Here is a 21261-nt window from a genome sequence, read left to right on the forward strand (position 1 = left end):
AAAAAAATACACTTTATACAGTGTCACCAACTACTTTTACTTTCATAATTAAAATATATCTCAATTCTTGACAAAGACCCAAATTATAATGACATGATGAATATTTGTCGTATTTATGAATCCAGGGCCATTAGGACCCAGGCTTCACATGATATCCTAGTCAAAGGAGCATTATCTGAATACCTAAAGTAGTAATAAAGGAATTCCAACCTTTAATTTACGTCTTTTGAGAAACATTTAAGAGGATCTATTTTAAATATTGCATCCTTTTTATATGTTGCTGGATTCAATTTGCTAAAATTTTATTTAGTTTTATTCTATGTTTATGTTTATGAGGGATATTGGTCTATCATTTCTTTTCTTATAATGTCCTTGTCAATGTCGGTACCAAGGTTATGTTGGCCTTGTAAAGCAGGTGGGAAGTGTTCCCTCTTCCTCTTTCAGAGAGTTTGTGTTAGATCGGTCTTATTTCTTACTGAAATATTTGGTAGGACTCACTAGGGAAGACACTGATGACATTTAATCTAAGACCCAAATGACAAAGAGTTAGCCATGGAAAGATCTGGGAGAAGAGACATTCAGGCCGAGAGATAACCGCAAAGGTACTAAAGGGAAACAAGTAGACATATTGAAAAACCTCCACAGTGTGCATGAGTGTTCCTTTTGTTACGACTACTTAAAACTATATATGGACCATGTAACAATTTTTCTCTAAATTTTTAATGTTTATTTACTTTTGAGAGAGAGAGAGGCAGAGCGTGAGTAGGGGAGGGGCAAAGAGGGAGACACAGAATCCAAAGCAGGCCCCAGGCTCCAAGCTGTCAGCATAGAGCCCAACGCGGGGCTCAAACTCACAAACAGTGAGTTCATGACCTGAACCAAAGTTGAACGCTCAACCGACTGAGCCACCCAGGTGCCCCATAAATGTTTTAATCAGTTGAGCAGAAAGCTAGGCTGGCTAGCTTCAATTCATTCAACATTCGTGGAAAACCTACTATATAGGCACACTACACTTTTGAATTTCAGTTTTTATTTGGGGGATGGGAAAACTAAAAAAGAAGTGACTAATGGGAGCACAGACTCCAATTTTCACAGGAAATCCTTTGGGAGTTTTAATCCATATTTGAGCCACCAATTATGGCTGTATTATACAAGGCAATATCCCCATTTCACTTATAAGGAAAATAAGTCTTCATTTGCACCCTAAAGTACTAGCAAACCAGTTCCTAACCACTTCAGAGATTCTCAGCACGGGTCCAAATTTTTGTCACAGAAAATCTGGTCATCGTAAAAATAAAGGAGTTCTGAGACTACAGACCTCAACAGGCTATAGAATTTTGAGCAATGGAGACGCTTAGCTCCTAAGAAATAGGAGAGGCAGAATGTAAAAAATAATGATGATTTTGCCAACATTGCATTTATCCTTTGGGGGGGTCTTGTCAAAACTGATAACATCTTTGGGCTGCCTTTGATATGGTGCAGAAAGCATTACTTTTGTATATCGACAATTTACGTAACATTCTCGTATAGTAATATCAACATTAGTGGTAACTGTATATTTTAGATAGTGCTTTCTATGTGCTACACCTTGCTCTAAGTGCTCCATTTGGTATTCAATTAACTCTCATAACAACCCTATGAATTAGGTGTCATCATTATCCCTGTTTTATAGATTAAGAAATGAGACAAAGAATGGGTAAGTAGGATGTCACAGTCACACAGCAAGTAGCAAATCAGGGATTCAAACCCAGTCTGGCACCAAAGTGCATGCTCATTACCAAAACATTAGCCTGCCTTTCTTCATCTTCCTCTTATAACAAACCAAAATGGCTATACAAAACATATTGTTAATGACTAATTTGAGTTACCAGGATTTACTTGAAGACTGTAAACCTTGCCTATCCTATCTAGTTCAGCACACAAACTTGAACTATTCCTTGTCCCCCACTAATTAAAGCCTATTCTCTTTAGTCTGTTGAAGAGAACTCTTAACCTCCATTCTTCATGTTTTCAATAAGGAAGGGCCTTCCCTAGGGAAAGATTTTCTGCCATGTGTCAGCAGGAAGTGCAATAGAAAGGTCTACACTTCTTCAGCTGTGTCATAGATTAGATGAGAAGTCTCTAACTCAATAGTAAAGGATTTGCAAGCCACTTGGCTAGAGATCTAAAACTATGTCCCCAAACATCTATATTTTTTCCTCTCTCAGTGGGACCAAATTCAAGTGTAAAGGAGGAGTGCTATTTATTAGACCCCCAAAATCCACAGAGCCCATCTTGTCATTCTTCCCATTCTGGAAGAAAGGTGTAAGATGTCCCTTCTTTTGACTCTCCTCTAGGTTCTTCCTCTCTATTTTTATTATGTTTTCATAGAGTTTCCTTCATGTGAGGGGCCTCTAGAATCTTCACTTCAAGCATGTCAAGGCCTTGGGGCCCCTGGGTGGCTCAGTCAGTTAAGTGTCAGACTCTTGATTTCGGCTCAGGTCATGATCTCACGGCTTGTGAGTTTGAGCCCCGCGTTGGGCTCTGTGCTGACAGCTTGCAGCCTGGGGCCTGCTCGCTCGCTCTCTCTCTCTCTCTCTCTCTCTCTCTCTCCCCCTCTCCCCTGTTCATGCTCTGTCTCTCTAAAAATAAAAAAAAAATAAAAGACTATCAAGGCCCTCCTATAATTATACAATATAGATAGATGCTGTTTATGTGTGTGTAGAATGAGGGAAACAATAAAATTATTTAAATCTTTTTTTGGCAAAACTAGTAAGACTAGCCACTAACATTTTGGAAGAATATTTCAGAGAAGTAAATGCCAGGGAAAGGAAGCTGGCATCACCAAATACAAAATCATTATGTAATGAAAATAAAATATATATGGAAGACTCACAGTTAATATCAACCTCAATGGGGAAAAACTGAGAGCTTTCCCTCTATGGTCAGGAACAAGACAGGGATGTCCACCCTCACCGTTGTTATTTAACACAGTACTAGAAGTCCTACCCTCAGCAATCAGAGAACAAAAAGAAATAAAAGGCATCCAAATTGGCAAGGAAGTAGTCAAACTTTCACTATTTGGAGATGACATGATATTCTATGTATAAAACCCAAAAGACTCCACCAAAATATTTCTAGAACTTATACGTGAATTCAGCAAAGTTGCAGGATATAAAATCAATGTACAGAAATCTGTTGCATTTCTATACGCCAATAATGAAGCAGCAGAAAGAGAAATCAATGAATTGATCCCATTCATAACTGCATCAGAAACCATAAGATACCTAGGAATAAACCTAACCAAAGAGGTAAAAGATCTGTACTTTGTACACTATATAGAATATTTATGAAAGAAATTGAAAATGACACAAAGAAATGGAAAAACATTCCATGCCCATGGATTGGAAGAACAAATATTGTTGAAAAGCCTGTAACTACCCAAAGCAATCTACACATTTAATGCAATCCCTATCAAAATAGCACCAGCAGTTTTCACAGAGCTAGAACAAAAAAATCCTAAAATTTGTTGGGAACCCCAAAAGACCCTGAATAGCAAAGCAATCTGAAAAAGCAAAGCAAAGCTGGAGGCAGCACAATTCTAGACTTCAAGCTATATGACCAAGTCATAAGACAGTAGTCATTAAAACAGTATGGTACTGGCACAAAAACAGGTACATAGATCAATGGAACAGAATAGAAAACCCAGAAATGGACTCACAACTATATGGTCAACTAATCTTTGACAAAGCAGGAAAGAATATCCAATGGAAAAAAATCTCTTCAGTAAATGGCGTTGGGAAAACTGGACAGCAACATGCAAAAGAAACCAGGCCACTTTCTCTACCATACACAAAAATAAATTCAAAATGGATCAAACACCTAAATGTGAGACATGAAACCATCAAAATTCTAGAGAATACAGGCAATAACCTCATTGACCTCAGCCTTAGTAGCTTCTTATTAGATATATCGCTGGAAGCAAGGGAAACAAAAGCAAAAACAAACTTTGGTACTTCATCAAGATAAAAAAGCTTCTGCACAGCAAAGGAAACAATCAACAAAACTAAAAGGCAGCTTATGGAATGGGAGAAGATATTGACAAATGACATATCTGATAAAGGATTAGTACCCAAAATCTATAAAGAATTTATCAAGCTCAACACCTCAAAAATAAATACGCCAGTTAAGAAATGGGCAGAAGATATGAATAAACATTTTTTCCAAGGAAGACATCCAGATGGCTACCAGACACACGAAAAGATGTTTGACATCACTCAACATCAGGGAATTACAAATCAAAGCCATGATGAGATACCACCTCACACCTGTCAAAATGGCTAAAATTAACAACACAGGAAACAACAGATGTTGGCAAGGATGCGGACAAAGGGGAACCCTCCTGCACTGCTGGTGCTAATGCAAACTGGTGCAGCTACTCTGGAGAACAGTATGGAGGTTCCTTAGAAAGTTAAAAATAGAGCTACCCTAGGATCCAGCAATTGTACTACTAGGTATTTACCCAAAGAATATAAGAATACTGATTTTAAGGGGTACATGTACCCTCATGTTTATAGCAGCATTATCAAAATAGCCAAACTATGGAAAGAATCCAAATGTCCATTGACTGATGAATGGATAAAGAAGAAGTGATGTATATATATTTGTGTGTGTGTGTGTGTATACATACATATATATATATGTATATGCAAATAGATGTGTATATGCATATACATGTGTATATATGTATATGCAATGGAATATTATTCAGCCATAAAAAAGAATTAAATCTTGCCATTTGCAATGACATGAATGGAGCTACAGGGTATTATGCTAAGCAAAATATAAGTCAGTCAGAGAAAGACAAATACCACATGATTTCACTCATATGTGAAATTTAAGAAACAAAACAGATGAACATAGAAAACAAAAAAAAGGAGACAGAAGCAAACCATAAAACAGCTTCTTACCTATAGAGAACAAACTGAGGGTTGCTGGAGGGAAGGTGGGTGAAGGGATGGGCTAAATGGGTTATGGGTATTAAGGTGGGCACTTGTGATGAGCACTAGGTGTTATATGTAAGTGATGAATCACTAAATTCTATACCTGAAACCAACTGTACCATATATGTTAACTAGTTAGAATTTAAATAAAAATTGAAAAGAAAACAACAACAACATGGAACCATAAAAAACTAGGATTAGGGATGGGGTATCTTGTTCTACCACCCTTTCCAATCAGATAAAATACTTCCTCTTTTTAACCTTCTTCCTGCTTGGTTCCTTAGTATATCATTTAATCTCTTCTTGAGTTTCCCTCAATTTTTTTCATTTGCAAAATGAGAATCTTGTGTCTCAAAGAACTGGTGTAGCAAATGATATTTTGTTTTGTCAATTACAAAGAGCTATGTAAATATAAGGTATTATTATTATTTTCATTCAAGAAAATTGCATTTACCTCTTACATGACAACCAGAGCTTAAGAGGTTATTGATCTAGATTATTTTTCTAATGAATCACTATACAATCAAGAATTAACTCAGCACGGGGCACCTGGGTGGCTCAGTTGCTTAAGCTTGATTTCAGCTTAGGTCAGGATCTCATGAGATCTAGCCCTCATCAGGCTCTGAGCTGTCAGCACGGAGCCTGCTTGGGATTCACTCTCCCTCCCTCTCTGCCCCTTCCCTAGTCATGCTCATTCTCTCTCCCTCTCTCTCTCAGAATAAATAAATAAACTTTAAAAAAATCAACTAAGCAGGCCTGGATGGCCAAACCCTGAACACTCCAAAGAAAGGTTTGGCACTCTGGGGAGATAACTTCTATAAACCTTTGGAATAGCTTGCCTGATGACAGTGTCTGTGTTTACACCGGGTGTTGGTGGGTAACATGGTGTCAGCTTGACCTCTGGAAGAGCTAGAGACCGAGTAAGGTCAGCCACAAGGTCTCTCTTTGTCTATGTGACTGACACCAATAAAAACCCTGGACAGCAAGGCTTGGGTGAGCTTTCCTATACTTCAGTACTACATTCACATACTACAATACTTCATTCCTGTTGTCCTACCATTGCTAAGAGAATTAAGCATTGTCCACAGACTCCACTGGGAAAGAATGGTAGAAAACTTGCACCAGGTCTCTCCTGGACTCTGTCCAATGCACTTTTTTCTGGTGTTGACTTTAAGTAACCTTTCACTATAATAAACTATAACTATGAGCATAACAGATGTGATAAGTTCTGTAAGTCCTTCCAGTGAATCACCGACCCTGATGGTGGTCTTGCATACCCCACCTACAATTACTAATTACCAAAGTCATAATAAAACCATACATTAAGCATTTACTAGGTTTTTCACTAACAGGTTAGAAGATTCTGAAATGGCCAGGCTAACGCCACAGTTCCTGAGACTGAAAGTTCACCAACTACTATATATACTTAGGTTGGAGAACAAATTAAGCCAGGAATAATACCAACAATTTCAGGGACATCTTTTTCTTCAAGTTTTCTGTTTTCTTTATTTGTGGTTCATTAGTTTATTTCTTAAGAAATCATTTTCCAGAGTTTCTTTTCTTTTTTTTAATATTTAGAATTCTTGAAACATCCAGAGATTCTTTGAAAAAACAAATTAGCTGCTAGTACTCTATTTCTTTGATAGAAATAAAACTTAAAAGGAATCGGCTACTCTTCATTACCTTCTTTAACAGAAAATTGACTTTGGGGCTATTTAGTAAAGCAGGAATCGTGGTTGTCTTCACCTCAAAAAAACATACTGAGCCCTTTAAACCTTCAAAAGGTTAATCAGATATAAATACATTCTCTCCTTTGAAAGAGCTTATACACAAAGGACATCAACAAAAGAGTAAACAATAAAACGGAAATACTGAAAACACAGCCAAAGGAGTATACTTAACATTTATATAATGAAGGAATTTTCTGTCATTTTTCCTTCTCCTTATACTTCTACACACACACACACACACACACACACACACCACCTATTCACAACTTCACCAATAAAAGGGATCGTTACCCAAGCTCTCTTTAGTTTATACATTAACATTTTTAGCTTTACTGCTCCTATAAAAAAACTGCAGGGAAGAAATCCTGAGTTTTCTTTTCTGAACCTATAAGGTACAAGCCAAATATGAGTTTATAAGATATCATGTGAAAGTACTGGTAGAACACTGATTATACAGAAGCTACCAGGGAATGCACAGAGCCCCCACTGTCTTAAAGCAAACTATCAGGCTCTTAATTATCTTGGAAATCTAATACATTTAGAAATTCTGGTTTGATTTTATTTGAACATTCAGAAATTATTCAGATAATAATTTAAGCAATATATTATTATTTTAAGAAGAAAAAAATATTTGTACCAAGTAAACAACCAAAGCCAGCTTAGATTAGAATTAGAATTAAAAAAAACAAACATTTCGAGCAAAGGCAGGTTTGTAAAGGTCTATGACAATACTTTATCTTAATGGGATTTTTCTGGGTCATTAAAAAACATAAAATGGTCACAAAGCCCTTTCATAAAACAGAAATAAAGACTGAGAGGAAGAAAAAGAGAATCAAGTATACATATCACTATAGCATGACCATCTAGTCAATGCATTAATTGTATACAAAATAATTTCAGGTTTTTAGTATTGATTCCTAAATCTAAGACGCAATATTCCATTAGGAAAACAAATTGTCTATAATAGAATTTTGGCATTAACATTAAATACCAACTAATTAACATAGATGCCCAGTCTGCCTTTCATTGTTACAAGGAGAAAATGTAAAAATGTTCATTTGGCTCATTATCTAAAGTGCAACATTTTGGTCTCTAAAACTACATTTTTTCAAAGCAGATAGAAGGAATGGATGAAATAATGTGAAAGATTACACTGGAAAAGAAAAAATGGTTAAAACATTTAAAAAGAAAAAAATCCACAAGCAGGAGAAAACAAAGAAATGGAAATTAAACAGATGCCTTTTGACATCAAATTTTTCTCTATGTTGACAAATTTCTGGCTTCAGAGTTGAGCTGCCTTGTATCTGCAGACTACCAAAAATATATATTCATGTCTAAGTAATGAACCGGGCATTTTAGTTCAACTAAACAACTGGTAAGTGCCTATGTGCAAGAATGTGGAAGGCCCAGTAAGTACTAAGGAAATGCATGCAAATTAGTGTTGCCCTTTCAAGGTGTCTCTTTAGGAAGCCATATGCTTATCATTTCAGCCATGCTGTTAATACTCCAAATATTTCTGGAACTTCTTTTTGGAACTACATTCACTCATTTTACAAACCAGTATAAACATTATAGTTTAAAGGGGACAGGCGAGCAATTGATAATGTGGTGTCTGAATCAGAAGATTCTAAACTTATTTTAAAGCTTATTGCTAGTACAAAAACAAAGATCTCCAGACCCTGCCACTGTTTGCTTTCACAGTAACAGTATTTGGTTCTGTCCTAGAGTCAGCTCCACACACAGAAGTGGATAGTTAACCACCACTGAGCGAATCTGAAACACTGCATCTCAAACCCTGGAGGCAAATTAGAACAGGGAATTCTACAGAAGTTTGGAGGAATAAATGTATAAGCTCTCAAAATTTACGCTATTGGCTATGAATGGGATCATCTTAATCCGGGTTGATTTGATTTTGATATTCATTTTTAATATATTGTACCTTGGCTTCTTACTCCATCTCTGTTCCTCTCTTACTGGTTTTTATAATTGTGAAAGTTCATACACTAATATACAAGAGGTAAACATAGAAAATGCCAAGAAATAACCCAAGGTGGTGGTGGGGGGTAACTGTACTTGGATCCTTCAGTGGACTCTTATTCTTCCTGTTAATGGAATTGTTTCCTTGTTCAATTTAATGACTGTGCATTACATCCATCTAAGGACGGGCACCCTCCTAGGCACAGGGAATCTGCAGTGAAAAACAGTTCTGGCCTGAAAGAGCTTGTTTTACTGGAACTCTCCAAATTCCTTGACATGCATCTGACCAAAGTTACACAAATATGTGAAAACAAAACCTGGTGTGCACCAGAGGGCGGGAAGGGGACTGCGCTCCACAAATTCTCTCATTATTTTATTTTAGTGACGATCGTTGAGACTGGTACTACTCACACTTCAGAGCACTGAAAGCCAGCTCATAGGACGAACGCCGAAAGGATTCATCCTCAGACTCCGGCAAGGACCGCAGGGGTTCATTCCCATACTTTATTAAGACTTTCTCTGGCGACTTTTCGAATCGAATACCCTGAAAAATATTTGCTGCCATAATGTAAACGGAGTCCGGATAGCCAGTTTTTTCGGGTAAACCAGTTGAGTTTTTTTCGCCGGTTGATGTGTCACCTGACAGCACCAGGGAAGCGAGCTGGGAGATCTCCTCCGTATTTTTTTCGTTCGAAAACTCCAGTTCACTCGTGGCACGAAGCATGTTTGCCCCCTGACTGTGGTCGGTAACTCAAGATCGAATTACAACTCAGATGTTCCAGGAAATGGTTTTTCCCTGTACCTTAAGTATCGTCTCTGTGAAAATAAAAGGTTATCTCGGTAAATCACTATTCCTGCGGGACCCACTTGGTGGCCCATTTCGTTGTGGCCTGAAAGACTAAGAGGTGGCATCTACTGGCGGATCCGAGCGTCCCATGCTTGGGGCCGTACAAGACCTAACCAAACGTCTCCAACACTCAGAGAGAGGGGAGGTGGGAAGGTGTTTCGGGAATCCTCTCCCAAGCGACTTTTCCCTAGGCCCCTTTGGGGGTAGCGCTCCCCACGAGCCGCGTCTGCGGCCCCACGGGCGCCCCCTACCCAGGAGGGCGGATGTTTCCCGGGGCTTCGGGGACGGAGACGCGGCAGCCGTTGCACTTGGGGCACCGAAGGCCGGTGTCTGAACAGAGCCCTCGGGAGCCCGGGACGGCCGGGCGCCGGCGGCGGCCCGGGAAGGCAGTTCTGGCTTAAATGCAGCCTCTCCCACCAACTGTGTTCGGGGTGTGGGGTGCCCCGACCTCCGGCGCTCGCTTCGCTCCAGTTCCCGAAAGCAGAGCGCGCCTTCTGGCCTCCCCAGGTCACGCTCAGTGGCCCTTCGCGGACGCGGCGGCGGAGCTGGATGGAGCGCGGCGCGAGTGGACCCACGGCTCAGGCCGGGCAAGGGTCGGCCTCTCCCACCTCTCGCGGTCTGCCGGCCGGCCGGCAGCGACCCCGTCTCCGTGGCAACCGGGAGCGTGGCCTGACGCCGCCGAGGGCCGTTCCCGCGGGACTTGGCTGGGTCCGCCTCTCACCCAGCCAGTTTGCTCTTCCTCCAGAGTTCCGCGACGCCAGCCCCAGACCCTTTGCGCAGTTGGATCGCTTCGTCCCGAGGGTCCTCGACTTACCCAAAACCACAAGTGGCCCCCTCTTCCCGACACTTCCAGGTCGGTCTTCTTGAAAGCAAGAATTCTGTGTCGCTGACAGCACCCGCCTTGGCGCGTTGGGCAGAGGCGCAGGAAATGTTAAAATAGATGAGTGTAGAGCTACTGAAGAAAAGGGGGGAAAAGACGAGCCTACTTTATTTTCATACTTTTTAGAACAATGGATATCACATTAGACGGAGTCTTCCAGGGCAAGTTGGGTAAAGGTATTTGCCAACTTAAAACCGCATCCCTCCTTTCCAGGAGTTGCTTGCAAAGAAAGACTTTGCTGAAGTGGACCTACAAACGATCAAATTTGTCCCACCCTCCAAATTCTAGCATGGAACTGGGAACAAATATAAGCCTCCCCAGAGGGTTTTAATATGGTTACTTTAATTTTTGAGTCCACCTGGTGAGCTCCTACTCAATCTTTGAAACTCAGTGCAAGCATTGCCTCTATAAATCCTTCCTGATTGTATTAGGATATGAATTTAACCACTGTGATAGAGACCCAAACTAACCATTGGCCTCAACGGAACCAGTTTATTTCTCACATAAAGTCCTGTTGGCACAGCGGCTGTCCTCCACAAAGTTGTCAGGGCCCACACTCCTATTTTAGGCTCCATGGAAGGGCTTTGCTCTTCTCAACTTAGTCCAGTGTGGCTTACCACCCTGGCATACCATAGCAGTGGTTGGGGGAACTAAGAGGAAAGGGAGGGCATGCCCATTCCTTTCAAGGACATAACCTGAAAAGTACACACATCACTTTTGCTCACATTCCATTGGCCAGAACTTAGTCACATGGTATACCTAGCAGCAAAGGGGGTTTGCATTTGTGTCCAACTAGAAATCAAGGGAACCGTTGCTATGGAAGAAGAATGGATACTGGGGAACAATTAGCAGTCTTTGCTATAAGCCTCTACCTCTGACCCCTTCATCCGCTAGTCGTCTCATTTCCATTATTCCCAGAATGTCAAGTAACATATATTAAGTCATTACCATGTATCTGGCATTATGTTTGGCCCTGGAAGTAAAAATGAATGTGTGGAAATGATCAGGGACCTTAACCCTCAAGAAATTAATGAATAGATGTACTTGAGCACCCTTCAATTTTTATTATAAATATTTGTGAACATACTGTATTCCCCCTCCTTCTGTCATCTCGCTACCACATAGCCCATAAAACTCACACTCTTAAATAGTTTTATTATCTCTTTTTATTTTTATTATATGTAATATCATTTTATGCCCAGATACTAGCAAAATATCACTGTCTTTCACATGCACAGAAGATTACAAATACGAAGATGCCTTAGGGGTCATGATACATTTTACCATGCATCACACAGTACACAGTAAAATTTGCTGAAAATGTGAGACGATAGCTAGCTATAAACTTTGAAATATTATTGTCTTTTAAAATATAATTTCAGGAACTTCTTATTTTTCCATGATAGGTCAGTGTAAGTGACAGTTTGCTGTACTGAAAACAAGATTTAATGAGAGTCTCCATCCCCAAAGTAAAGCTTAAGCCAACAGTTGTGGGTGAGTGAATTCATGGTTACTATTTACTCTAATCATGTGTATAATCCTTCTTACCTCTCACATCTGGTTAATGGTCTCATTGTGGACTTAAATCTCAGAGAGGACAGTACAAAAGTCACCATAGAGATAGGTGTGTGGATCAACTGCTGTGAAAACAAGGCAGTAAAAAATGTGGTCTTTGTTTAAGTTGCTCTCTGTAATATGATCAGAACATCAAATCAGAGATGGTGTAGAAAATTAAAAGTTAGTTACCTGGAGCTTTCTACTAAAAGAACTTAAAGGACTGATTTTCTTTCCCCAGGGGGTAGAGTATTTGAAATATTTGTAAATTAACATTCCTTGCTAGTAGCTGGTAGCTAGCAGCCAGTGCATATTAGCCAAGTAGGTATTCAAAATACATTTTCTCACTTGCTTCAAGTTAATATGGACATATAAACTGTGCTCATTTCCATTGAAGCTTACTACAGAAATGAAAAGTGTGCTCATTTCCATTGAAGCTTACTACAGAAATGAAATTGTGTTTTTAAACATCAGAACTCAATTTATAATTATTGCCACTTAGAAATAATGGTTGACTTTTTTTTTTTTTTCAACAATGCTTTTCATTATTCTTTTATAAAGTTACCTAGTGTTCCATTGTGGACCTAAGCCATATCCAACTGGGAACTTTGGGGTATTAGGGCAGGCATCAGAAGCCCTATTTGTCTGAGGATCCCCAAGACCCCCTGGGTAAGCTACATCTGGAGACTGATGGTCAGGTACTGAAATATCCCATCCCAGAGAAGAAGAGAATGGTAGATGCCAAGAAGGCAGGAAACTCACTCTGATGTGGGTGAACATCATCCTCTGATGCTGGGTGAGGCTTGGTGTGAAGGAATACTTTGCATATCATAGAGGGTAGCATTACTCAAGTGTCCTCTTCCCCGCTCCTTGTGGAAATTTGTCCCAAACAACTTGAAAAAGAAGTGGTAAGATGATAGTGTAAAGATGCCTTTGGAAAAATCAAAATATGATTGCACAAGCCCATCAAAGATTAACCAAAAGAGCCATAACCACTTGCAGAGGAGGGAAAAAAATCTTTCTTAATTTGGAAGCAGCAGACAACTAGGATGGAGCAGAGTCCTGAAGGGTGAGGCAAGTGGAGAGGAATAAAAGTCCAGACCCTAGCAGTTCAGAGACAGAACCATTAGAAACAACATTCTGAAATTTAGAAGCCAAATATGACATAGCACTAAGGAAGAGTTTGAGTTACCTGGAATGCAATGGGGAATGGAGGTTCAGGAGGCTTATCATCCCAGCCCTTGACTGTCTTTTGTGGCCCAGGAGAAAGGAAGGTTATGATAGACAACTGTTATAATAGATTGCACCAACACAGTATTTTCCCAGAGCTGGTCATTCAAGCACCACCTTAGTGGATTATTTTTCCATATCCATATACTACCATTTATACAATTTACTCAATATTTTATTTTATTTTATTTTATTTTATTTTATTTTATTTTATTATTTTTTTTAGAGAGAGAGAACGCATAAGAAGGGGAGAGGAGCAGAGGGGGAGAGAGAGAATCTTAAGCAGGCTCTATGCTCAGTGCGGAGCCCGATGCAGAGCTTGATCGATACCATGACTCTGGGATCATTACCTGAGCCGAAATCAAGAGTCAGACGCTCAACCAACTGAGCCACCCAGGCGCCCCTACTCAATATTTTCTTTTAAATCAGGATCACAGTTTTACTTCAATAGAAAATTATAAATGGAAAATCAGTATCATTGCCATAAATGAAAATCATCACAACAAAAATAAAATAATACTATTAAATTCTAGTTAGAAGCTGGGTATCAAGGCTCAAGGCTTAAGGTTGACTGCTCTCGGGGCACCTGGGTGGCTCAGTTGGTTGGGCTCCTGAGTTCAGCTCAGGTCATGATCTCACAGTGAGTTTGAGCCCTGTGTAGGGTTCTGTGCTGACAGCTTGGAGCCTGGAGCCTGCTTCAGATTCTGTCTCCCTCTCTCTCTGCCTCTCCACGCTCACATTGTGTCTCTCTCTCAAAAATAAAATAAAAACATAAAAGAAAATTAAAAAAAAATAAGGTTGACTTCCCTCAGTTAAAAAGGAAAATGGGCAATGGTAGAGAGGTGTTAAACACCAATACAAAAATGAGACTTTCTCCTCATCAGAAGGATCAAAAGAGCCTTGGATAAAGAAGCTTTCCCAGTGTATATTTGTTATTCAATACTAATTCAGCATATCACTTCAAATCCTCTTCCATACATTTTTATTTAGTTTTTAAAGTTTATTTATTTATTTTGAGAGACAGAGACAGAGCTGGAGGTACAGAGAAAGAGGGAGAGAGAGAGAATGCCAAACAGGCTCTGCGTTGTTAGTGCAGAGCCTGACGTGGGGCTCTAACTCACTAACTACGAGATCACGACCTGAGCCGAAACCAAGAGTCAGACACTCAACCGACTGAGACACCCAGGTGCCCCATCTTCCATACCTTTAATGGTGCTGCCTCTGCACTTGTGGAAACACTGTGTTAAGAGATTTGAATTCAAGAGTTAGATAGTTGGAAATGCAAACTGGTGCAGCCACTCTGGAACATAGTATGGAGGTTCCTCAAAAAATTAAAAATAAAACTACCCTATGACCCAGCAATTGCACTACTAGGTATTTTTCCAAGGGATACAGGTGTGCAGTTTCGAAGGGGCACATGCACCCCAATGTTTATAGCAGCACTATTAACAATAACCAAAGTATGGAAAGAGCCCAAATGTCCATCAATAGATGAATGGATAAAGAAGATGTGGCATATATACACACACACACATACATATATATATGTACATATGTATGTACATATATATATAATGGAGTATTACTCAGCAATCAAAAAGAATGAAATCTTGCCATTTGCAACTACGTGGATGGAACTAGAGGGTATTATGCTAAGCGAAATAAGTCAGTCAGAGACAAATATCATATGACTTCACTCATATGAAGACTTTAAGATACAAAACAGATGAACATAAGGGAAGGGAAGAAAAAATCATATAAAAGCAGAGAGGGGTACAAAACATAAGGGATTCTTAAATATGGAAAACCGGATTGCTGGAGGGAGTGTGGGAGGGGGGATGAGCTAAATGGGTAAGGGGCATCAAGGAATCTATTCCTGAAGTCATTGTTGCACTATATGCTAACTAACTTGGATGTAAACTAAAAAATGAATAAATTATTTAAAAAATAAATAAATAAACATGAAAAAAAAGAGAGAAACAATGCTTCCTCTGAAACAAGAGGGAGAAAATATAAGAAATTCAAAACTGGCAAAAAAGACATTAGAAGGATCTTGTCACAGATGAACTCAGTCCAGTTACATGGCACAGTGGTAGTGGGAACTTTGAAACTAGATAGAATCAGAAGACCTGTTTTTTAGTCCTAATGTTGTCATTAGTTGCATAATCCAAGCAAGTCTCTTTGTTTTTTTGTATTTGTTTCTTGATATGTTGAAGTCTATGATTTATTTACTAAGAAAAAAGTAAGTGGAGAAGGATTTGAAGAGACTGAGAAAGTCAATATGGGAAAGATATTTAAATATCTATTTTAATATTTATTTACCCATGTCTATTTAAAATGTCTATTCAAGGGGCACCTGGGTGGCTCAGTCAGTTAAGAGTCCATCTTTGGCTCAGGTCATGATCTTGCAGTTTGTGAGTTGGAGCCCCACATCGGGCTCTGTGTGGACAGCTCAGAGCCTGGACCCTGCTTTGGATTCTGCTCTGTCTCTCCCCTGCTTGTGCTCCATCTCTCCCTCTCTCTCTCTCTCTCTCAATCTGAGACAAATAAACATTAAAAAAATTTTTTTAATATCTATTTGAAAGGTTTTTTTTTTTTTGCATAAGAAAGCAGAAATGGAGGAATAAAAGGACAAAGACATAAGACATACAGAAAAAAAATAGAAAAATGGTGAATATAAATCCTACCTAATCTGTAATTGCATTAAATGTAAATGGATTAAATACTCAATTAAAAAGCAGAGGTTAGTAGAATGGATTTAAAAATCCAACTATATCCTGGCTACAAGAGACATATTTTAGATTCAAAGATACAAATAGGTTGAAAGTGAAAAGATAAAAAAATCAAAGCCATGCAAACGAGAACCAAAAGACAGGCTTGAGTGACTGCCATTATCAGACAAAATAGATTTGAAGACAATAATTATTTCTAGAATACTTTTTCCTAGAAAGTAAGTCATAGACTTGAACATATCAAGACATTTTGGCATTGGCGAAAGCTTAGTAAAATTGTGACAAGTCAAAATTCTGCTGAATCAGTGATTTCATTGGGAGCTCTGGATGTGTGGTTTAAATTGAAACAACGCTCATGCCTCAATGTTCGAATATCCTAGCAAATCAGAATGCATGAAAGAGGTAAAGGTGGTTTTATGGAGATCCCTGACCCAAAGCTCAAAATACATAAAACAATAGGCACAGAATTACTTTGTGAAATGTCAGAGTCACTTTTCACTGAAATTATACATGTTGCCTTAGCATTTAAATGCTTGAGCAAATAAGGGCACCTGGGTGGTTCAGTTGGTTAAATGTCAGACTCTTGATCTCAGCTCAGGCAGATTAGGTTGTGAGTTTGAGCCCTGTGTTGAGCTCTTCTACCCTGGGTGTGGAGCCTACTTAAAAAATTTTTAAATAGGGGCGCCTGGGTGGCGCAGTCGGTTAAGCGTCCGACTTCAGCCAGGTCACGATCTCGCGGTCCGTGAGTTCGAGCCCCGCGTCAGGCTCTGGGCTGATGGCTTGGAGCCTGGAGCCTGTTTCCGATTCTGTGTCTCCCTCTCTCTCTGCCCCTCCCCCGTTCATGCTCTGTCTCTCTCTGTCCCCAAAATAAATAAACGTTGAAAAAAAAAATTAAATTAAAAAAAAATTTTTTTAATAAAAAATAAATGCTTGCACAAATATAAAAGAAAAAATATTGCAAATTAAATTATTATTTCCTTTTCATATTCTAAAGTTAAGGATCATGAAGAGTCATATGAAATGGTGAAAAAAGATATTTTATGTTTTTATATAACTAAATAAAAATTTCCCACTCCCCCACCACACCAGACCCAATCACACCAGACCAATGAAACACTCAAAACAACAAAAACTCTGAGACAATAAGGACTCATCACTAGGTTTAAGTATACTATCTTATTCTAAACTAGATTCAGAGAGCCATCTGCTGGTAAACTGATGAGTTGTCTATGCTTTTTTTCTTATTTTTTTAATGGATGTACAGTTAGGGTTGCCAGATTATATATACGGGCTGTTCAGTTAAATTTGAATTTTAGAAAATCAACAAATAATTTTTTTAGTGTAAGTATGTCTGTACAATACTTGCTCCATATGCCAATGCTACTTTGTCTTAAACTTTCAGTTATACTCTTTCAAGCAACTTAGAAAACATTTTCTTAAAATTCAGACAGTATGATTTTTTAGGAATATATTTATTACTATATTCACATGCTCCAGCATGAAGTGTTTTTCTTCCACCCTTCTAGCTTCTATCTGGCTCCTAATCATTTTTTAAATGAGTTCTTCCTACTTTATTTCTTTCCTGCTGCTGCAGTCTCATATTTAAGCAATCTAGCAAACAGAATTAAGCAAACAGAAGAATTCATCTTATCTTCTGTAGTACCTTAGTTGCAGATACTACTTATCTTTTTTTTTTTTTTTAAGTTTATTTATTTATTTATTTTGAAGGGGTCAGGGGCAGAGAGAGAATCCAAAGCAGGCTCCATATTCATCCAGGAGCCAACAATGGGACTCCATCCCATGACTGTGAGTCATGACCAGAGTTGAAATCAAGAGTCAGATGCTTAACTGACTGAGCCACCTAAGCACCCTGATACTACTTATCTTTTAAAAAGTAAAGGGATATATCTGTATATGTTATTTTTGACATTTAACATTTTATTTTTTTTTTACAAAAAAATTTTTTTAATGTTAATTTTCAAGAGAGAGAGACACACACAGAGCGCAACCAGGGGAGGGGCAGAGAGTGGGAGAATCCGAAGCAGGCTCCAGGCTCTGAGCTGTCAGCACAGAGCCTGACATGGTGCTTGAACCCACAAGCTGTGAGATCATGACCTGAGCCGAAGTCAGATGCTTAACCGACTGAGCCACCCAGGCATCCCAACATTTAACATTTAAAAAATTGTTTATTTATTTAGTTTGAGAGAGAGAGAGGGAACAGAGCAGGGACAGAGAGAGATAGAGAGAAGGAGAGAGAATCCCAAGCAGGCTCCACATTCATTGTGGAGCCCAACACAGGGCTCGATCCCACATGAAATCATGACCTGAGCTGAAATCAAGAGTCACCTGCTTAACTGACTGAGCCACCCAGGCAACCCAAGGACATTATTTTAAAGTGAAAGCATACAATAGGGTAATCTCTCAGGGGAAAAAAAGTACCATAGATAACAATAAAAAACATTTCTTTTCTCATTAGTTGTGGTTTTTAATTGAATGGCTTAATTTTATTTTGCCTATAGTGCAATTAGCAAAATAATTCTTTTAAATCTTGGTTGCATCAAATGATTGACTATAGTTGTAAAATCCAATTAGTTACAAACTTGCATTATAACATATCACAAGATGGAGATGTTGCTCCATGAAAGTGACTGTTAAAGACCAGGAGAAAAAAAATCTTTTGTCCTTTTTTGAATATCTTTATTTTTTCTTAAAAAATTTTTTTGTTGGGGCACCTGGGTGGCGCAGTCGGTTAAGCGGCCGACTTCAGCCAGGTCACGATCTCGTGGTCCATGAGTTCGAGCCCCGCGTCGGGCTCTGGGCTGATGGCTCAGAGCCTGGAGCCTGCTTCCGATTCTGTGTCTCCCTCTCTCTCTGCCCCTCCCCCGTTCATGCTCTGTCTCTCTCTGTCCCAAAAATAAATAAAAAACGTTGAAAAAAAATTTAAAAAAATTTTTTTTGTTGTTGTTGTTGTTTAATGTTTAATTGTGAGAAAGAGAGAGACAATGTGTGAGCAGGGGAGGGGCAGAGAGAGAGAGAGAGAGAGAGAGAGAGAGAGACAGAATCTGAAGCAGGCTCCAGGCTCTGAGCTGTCAGCAAGAGCCCAATGCAGGGCACAAACCCATAAACCGCAAAATCATTACCTCAGCTGAAGTCGCACACTTAACCGACTGAACCACCGAGGTGCCCCTATTTTCTTCTTTATCTTGCTCCTCATCTTCAGTCGTTCAACATAGTGAGGAACATACAAAAAGCCTGTGTTAAAATCCCTGATTTGTCTCTTTATGCTTGTAATTCTAATTAAATTAACCTCCAGTCACCTTAGGATCCTCTGTAAACTCAGGCTTATGCTCTTGTTATGACGATTACATTAAATAATATATTTGAAATAGCAATGCCTTCCAGTCAAAGCCACCAAGAACACATTAACAGTTGAAGAGGTTGTGTTTATCACTCATTGCAGTGAGGGGGAATGCACACCATGGGGAACAGCGTATAAAAAGACCTGTGATAGGATTGGGGCTGTAGTTTGTGATTTGTGGTAGAGTCCCAGGAAGCAGGGTTCACTCTGGATTGAGTGCTGTCGGAATGCAAGGATGATCTATGGCTGGGTAGTCTCACCATGTATTTACAGAAGTCTCCCCTTTTCCATTGTTTCACTTTCTGCAGGGTTTGTTTTTTTTCCCCCCCGTTTGTTTATTTATTTTTGAAAGAGAGAGAGAGTGTGTGAGTGAGGGAGGGGCAGAGAAAGAGAGAGGGGGAGAGAGAGCACAGGAGCCTGATGTGTGGCTCGAACCTACAAACCTTGAGAGCATGACCTGAGCTGAAATCAAGAGTCGGACACTTAACCAACTGAGCCACCCAGGAGCCCCACCCTTTCTGCAGTTCTAATTACCTTTGGTCAACGAAGGTCCAGAAGCAGATGACACTCTGACATACTGTCAGAAGGTCAGTAATAGCCTACTACTATGTCACAGGGTCTGTGTCATTCACCTCACTACATCTCATCACGTAGGCATTTTATCATCTCACATTATCGTCAGAAAGGTGAGTACAGTACAATAAGATGTTTTGAAAGAGACCACGTTCAAATAACTTTTATTACAGTATATTTTATAATTGTTCTACTGAATTTTTAGTTATTGTTAATCTCTTACTGTGCCTGATTTATAAATTAAAATTTATCATAGGTAGTTATATAGAGAGAAAAACATACTGGAAACACTTAGATCCTTTCAGATCTAACTCTGAAGTTCATTTATCCATGACCAGAGCAGCATTTGGCCTGGGAATAATTTCCCCCCATTACTGAGGCAAGACTCATCTTAGTATTCTACACCGTATCTGTGAATTCTGAGGTTTTCCAATCTGGCTGTTAGGAACAGGAACTATTTCTGGCCTTTGACGAGCTCCAAGAACTGTTTACTCTTCCCTGTAATCTCTTCAGGTGGTTCTTTCCCTGACCTTGGGTAATTTCCTCACAACACATTCACTGAGCAGCACTCAGCCGAATACTAAAGGGGCCCCTCTGCTCATCTCCAGAGTTGTCCCTCTCGAGCCACGCTCTCTGATCCTGTGCTTTGCTCTGCGAGTGCTACTGGCCTTGGCTCCCTCAAACTTGCACCCCCATCTCCTCAACTCAGAGAGATGGCTGGGCTCCCCTCGGGCTCCCAGTTAGCTGAGTCCTGGAAATTCACTCTAGGCAATAAGCTGGAGGCAACTATAGTCTTCCCTCATTTGTTTCCTATCCGGCAGAGATCACTGTCCTTTGTTGCCTACTGTCAGTATCTTGAATGCTTGTTTCCTTGAATCTTGTTTCCTACATTTTGTTCAGAGTTTTTAGTTGTTTCAGACGGGTGAGTAAATCACATTCTTGTTACTCCATGTTAACTAGAAGCAGAAGCTACCTTAAAAAAAAAAAGTATCATGTACTAAATCATTAGGTTAGAGTATCTTAAACAACAATGACAAACAAATAAACCCTAAGATAGTACTTGGCTTAGTTCAGGTTGCTGTAACAAAGTACCATGGACTGGGTGGCTTAGAAATTTCTTTCTCACAGTCTGGAGACTGGAAATCCCAGATCACAGTGCCAGCATGGTTAGGTTCTGGTGAAAGCCGTCATCTGGGTTGCAGACTACTGATTTCTTGTTGTGTAAAAGTAAGCTGACCCTCTGTCCTCTTACACAGGCACTAATTCCATTCATGAGGACCCCATTCTCATGACCTCCTTATCTCCCAAAGGTCTTTCCTCCAAATACCATCACACTGGAGATTAAATTCCAATGTACAAATTTTAGGGAGACACAAACATTCGGTCCATAATAACACC

General features: G+C 39.5%; 1 protein-coding gene and 1 long non-coding RNA gene across 6 annotated transcripts in view; one reads left to right on the forward strand and one right to left on the reverse strand.

Moving 5' to 3' along the window:
• The window catches only part of NSUN7 (NOP2/Sun RNA methyltransferase family member 7), a 55254-nt gene extending 45084 nt beyond the window's left edge, over positions 1–10170 (reverse strand). For 2 of the 4 annotated variants that reach the window (XM_040485063.1, XM_040485087.1), the window contains exons 1-2: positions 9985–10170; positions 9101–9505 (exon numbers count right to left, since the gene is read on the reverse strand). In XM_040485063.1, coding sequence (XP_040340997.1) covers positions 9101–9413 — 313 coding nt within the window. In that variant the 5' untranslated portion in view covers positions 9414–9505; positions 9985–10170. The other 2 variants (XM_040485071.1, XM_040485078.1) reach the window with 2 other exon arrangements.
• Positions 10171–10244: 74 nt separating this feature from the next.
• The window catches only part of LOC121036663 (uncharacterized), a 35314-nt gene continuing 24297 nt past the window's right edge, over positions 10245–21261 (forward strand). For both annotated transcript variants that reach the window (XR_005793426.1, XR_005793425.1), the window contains exons 1-2: positions 10245–10389; positions 11823–11910. This is a non-coding gene — a long non-coding RNA (uncharacterized LOC121036663). The remainder of the gene's footprint in view (positions 10390–11822; positions 11911–21261) is intronic.

The sequence above is a fragment of the Herpailurus yagouaroundi genome, unplaced genomic scaffold (genome assembly GCF_014898765.1).
Source record: "Herpailurus yagouaroundi ecotype Mexico unplaced genomic scaffold, PumYag 28, whole genome shotgun sequence".
In the NCBI taxonomy this organism is placed as follows: Eukaryota; Metazoa; Chordata; class Mammalia; order Carnivora; family Felidae; genus Herpailurus; species Herpailurus yagouaroundi.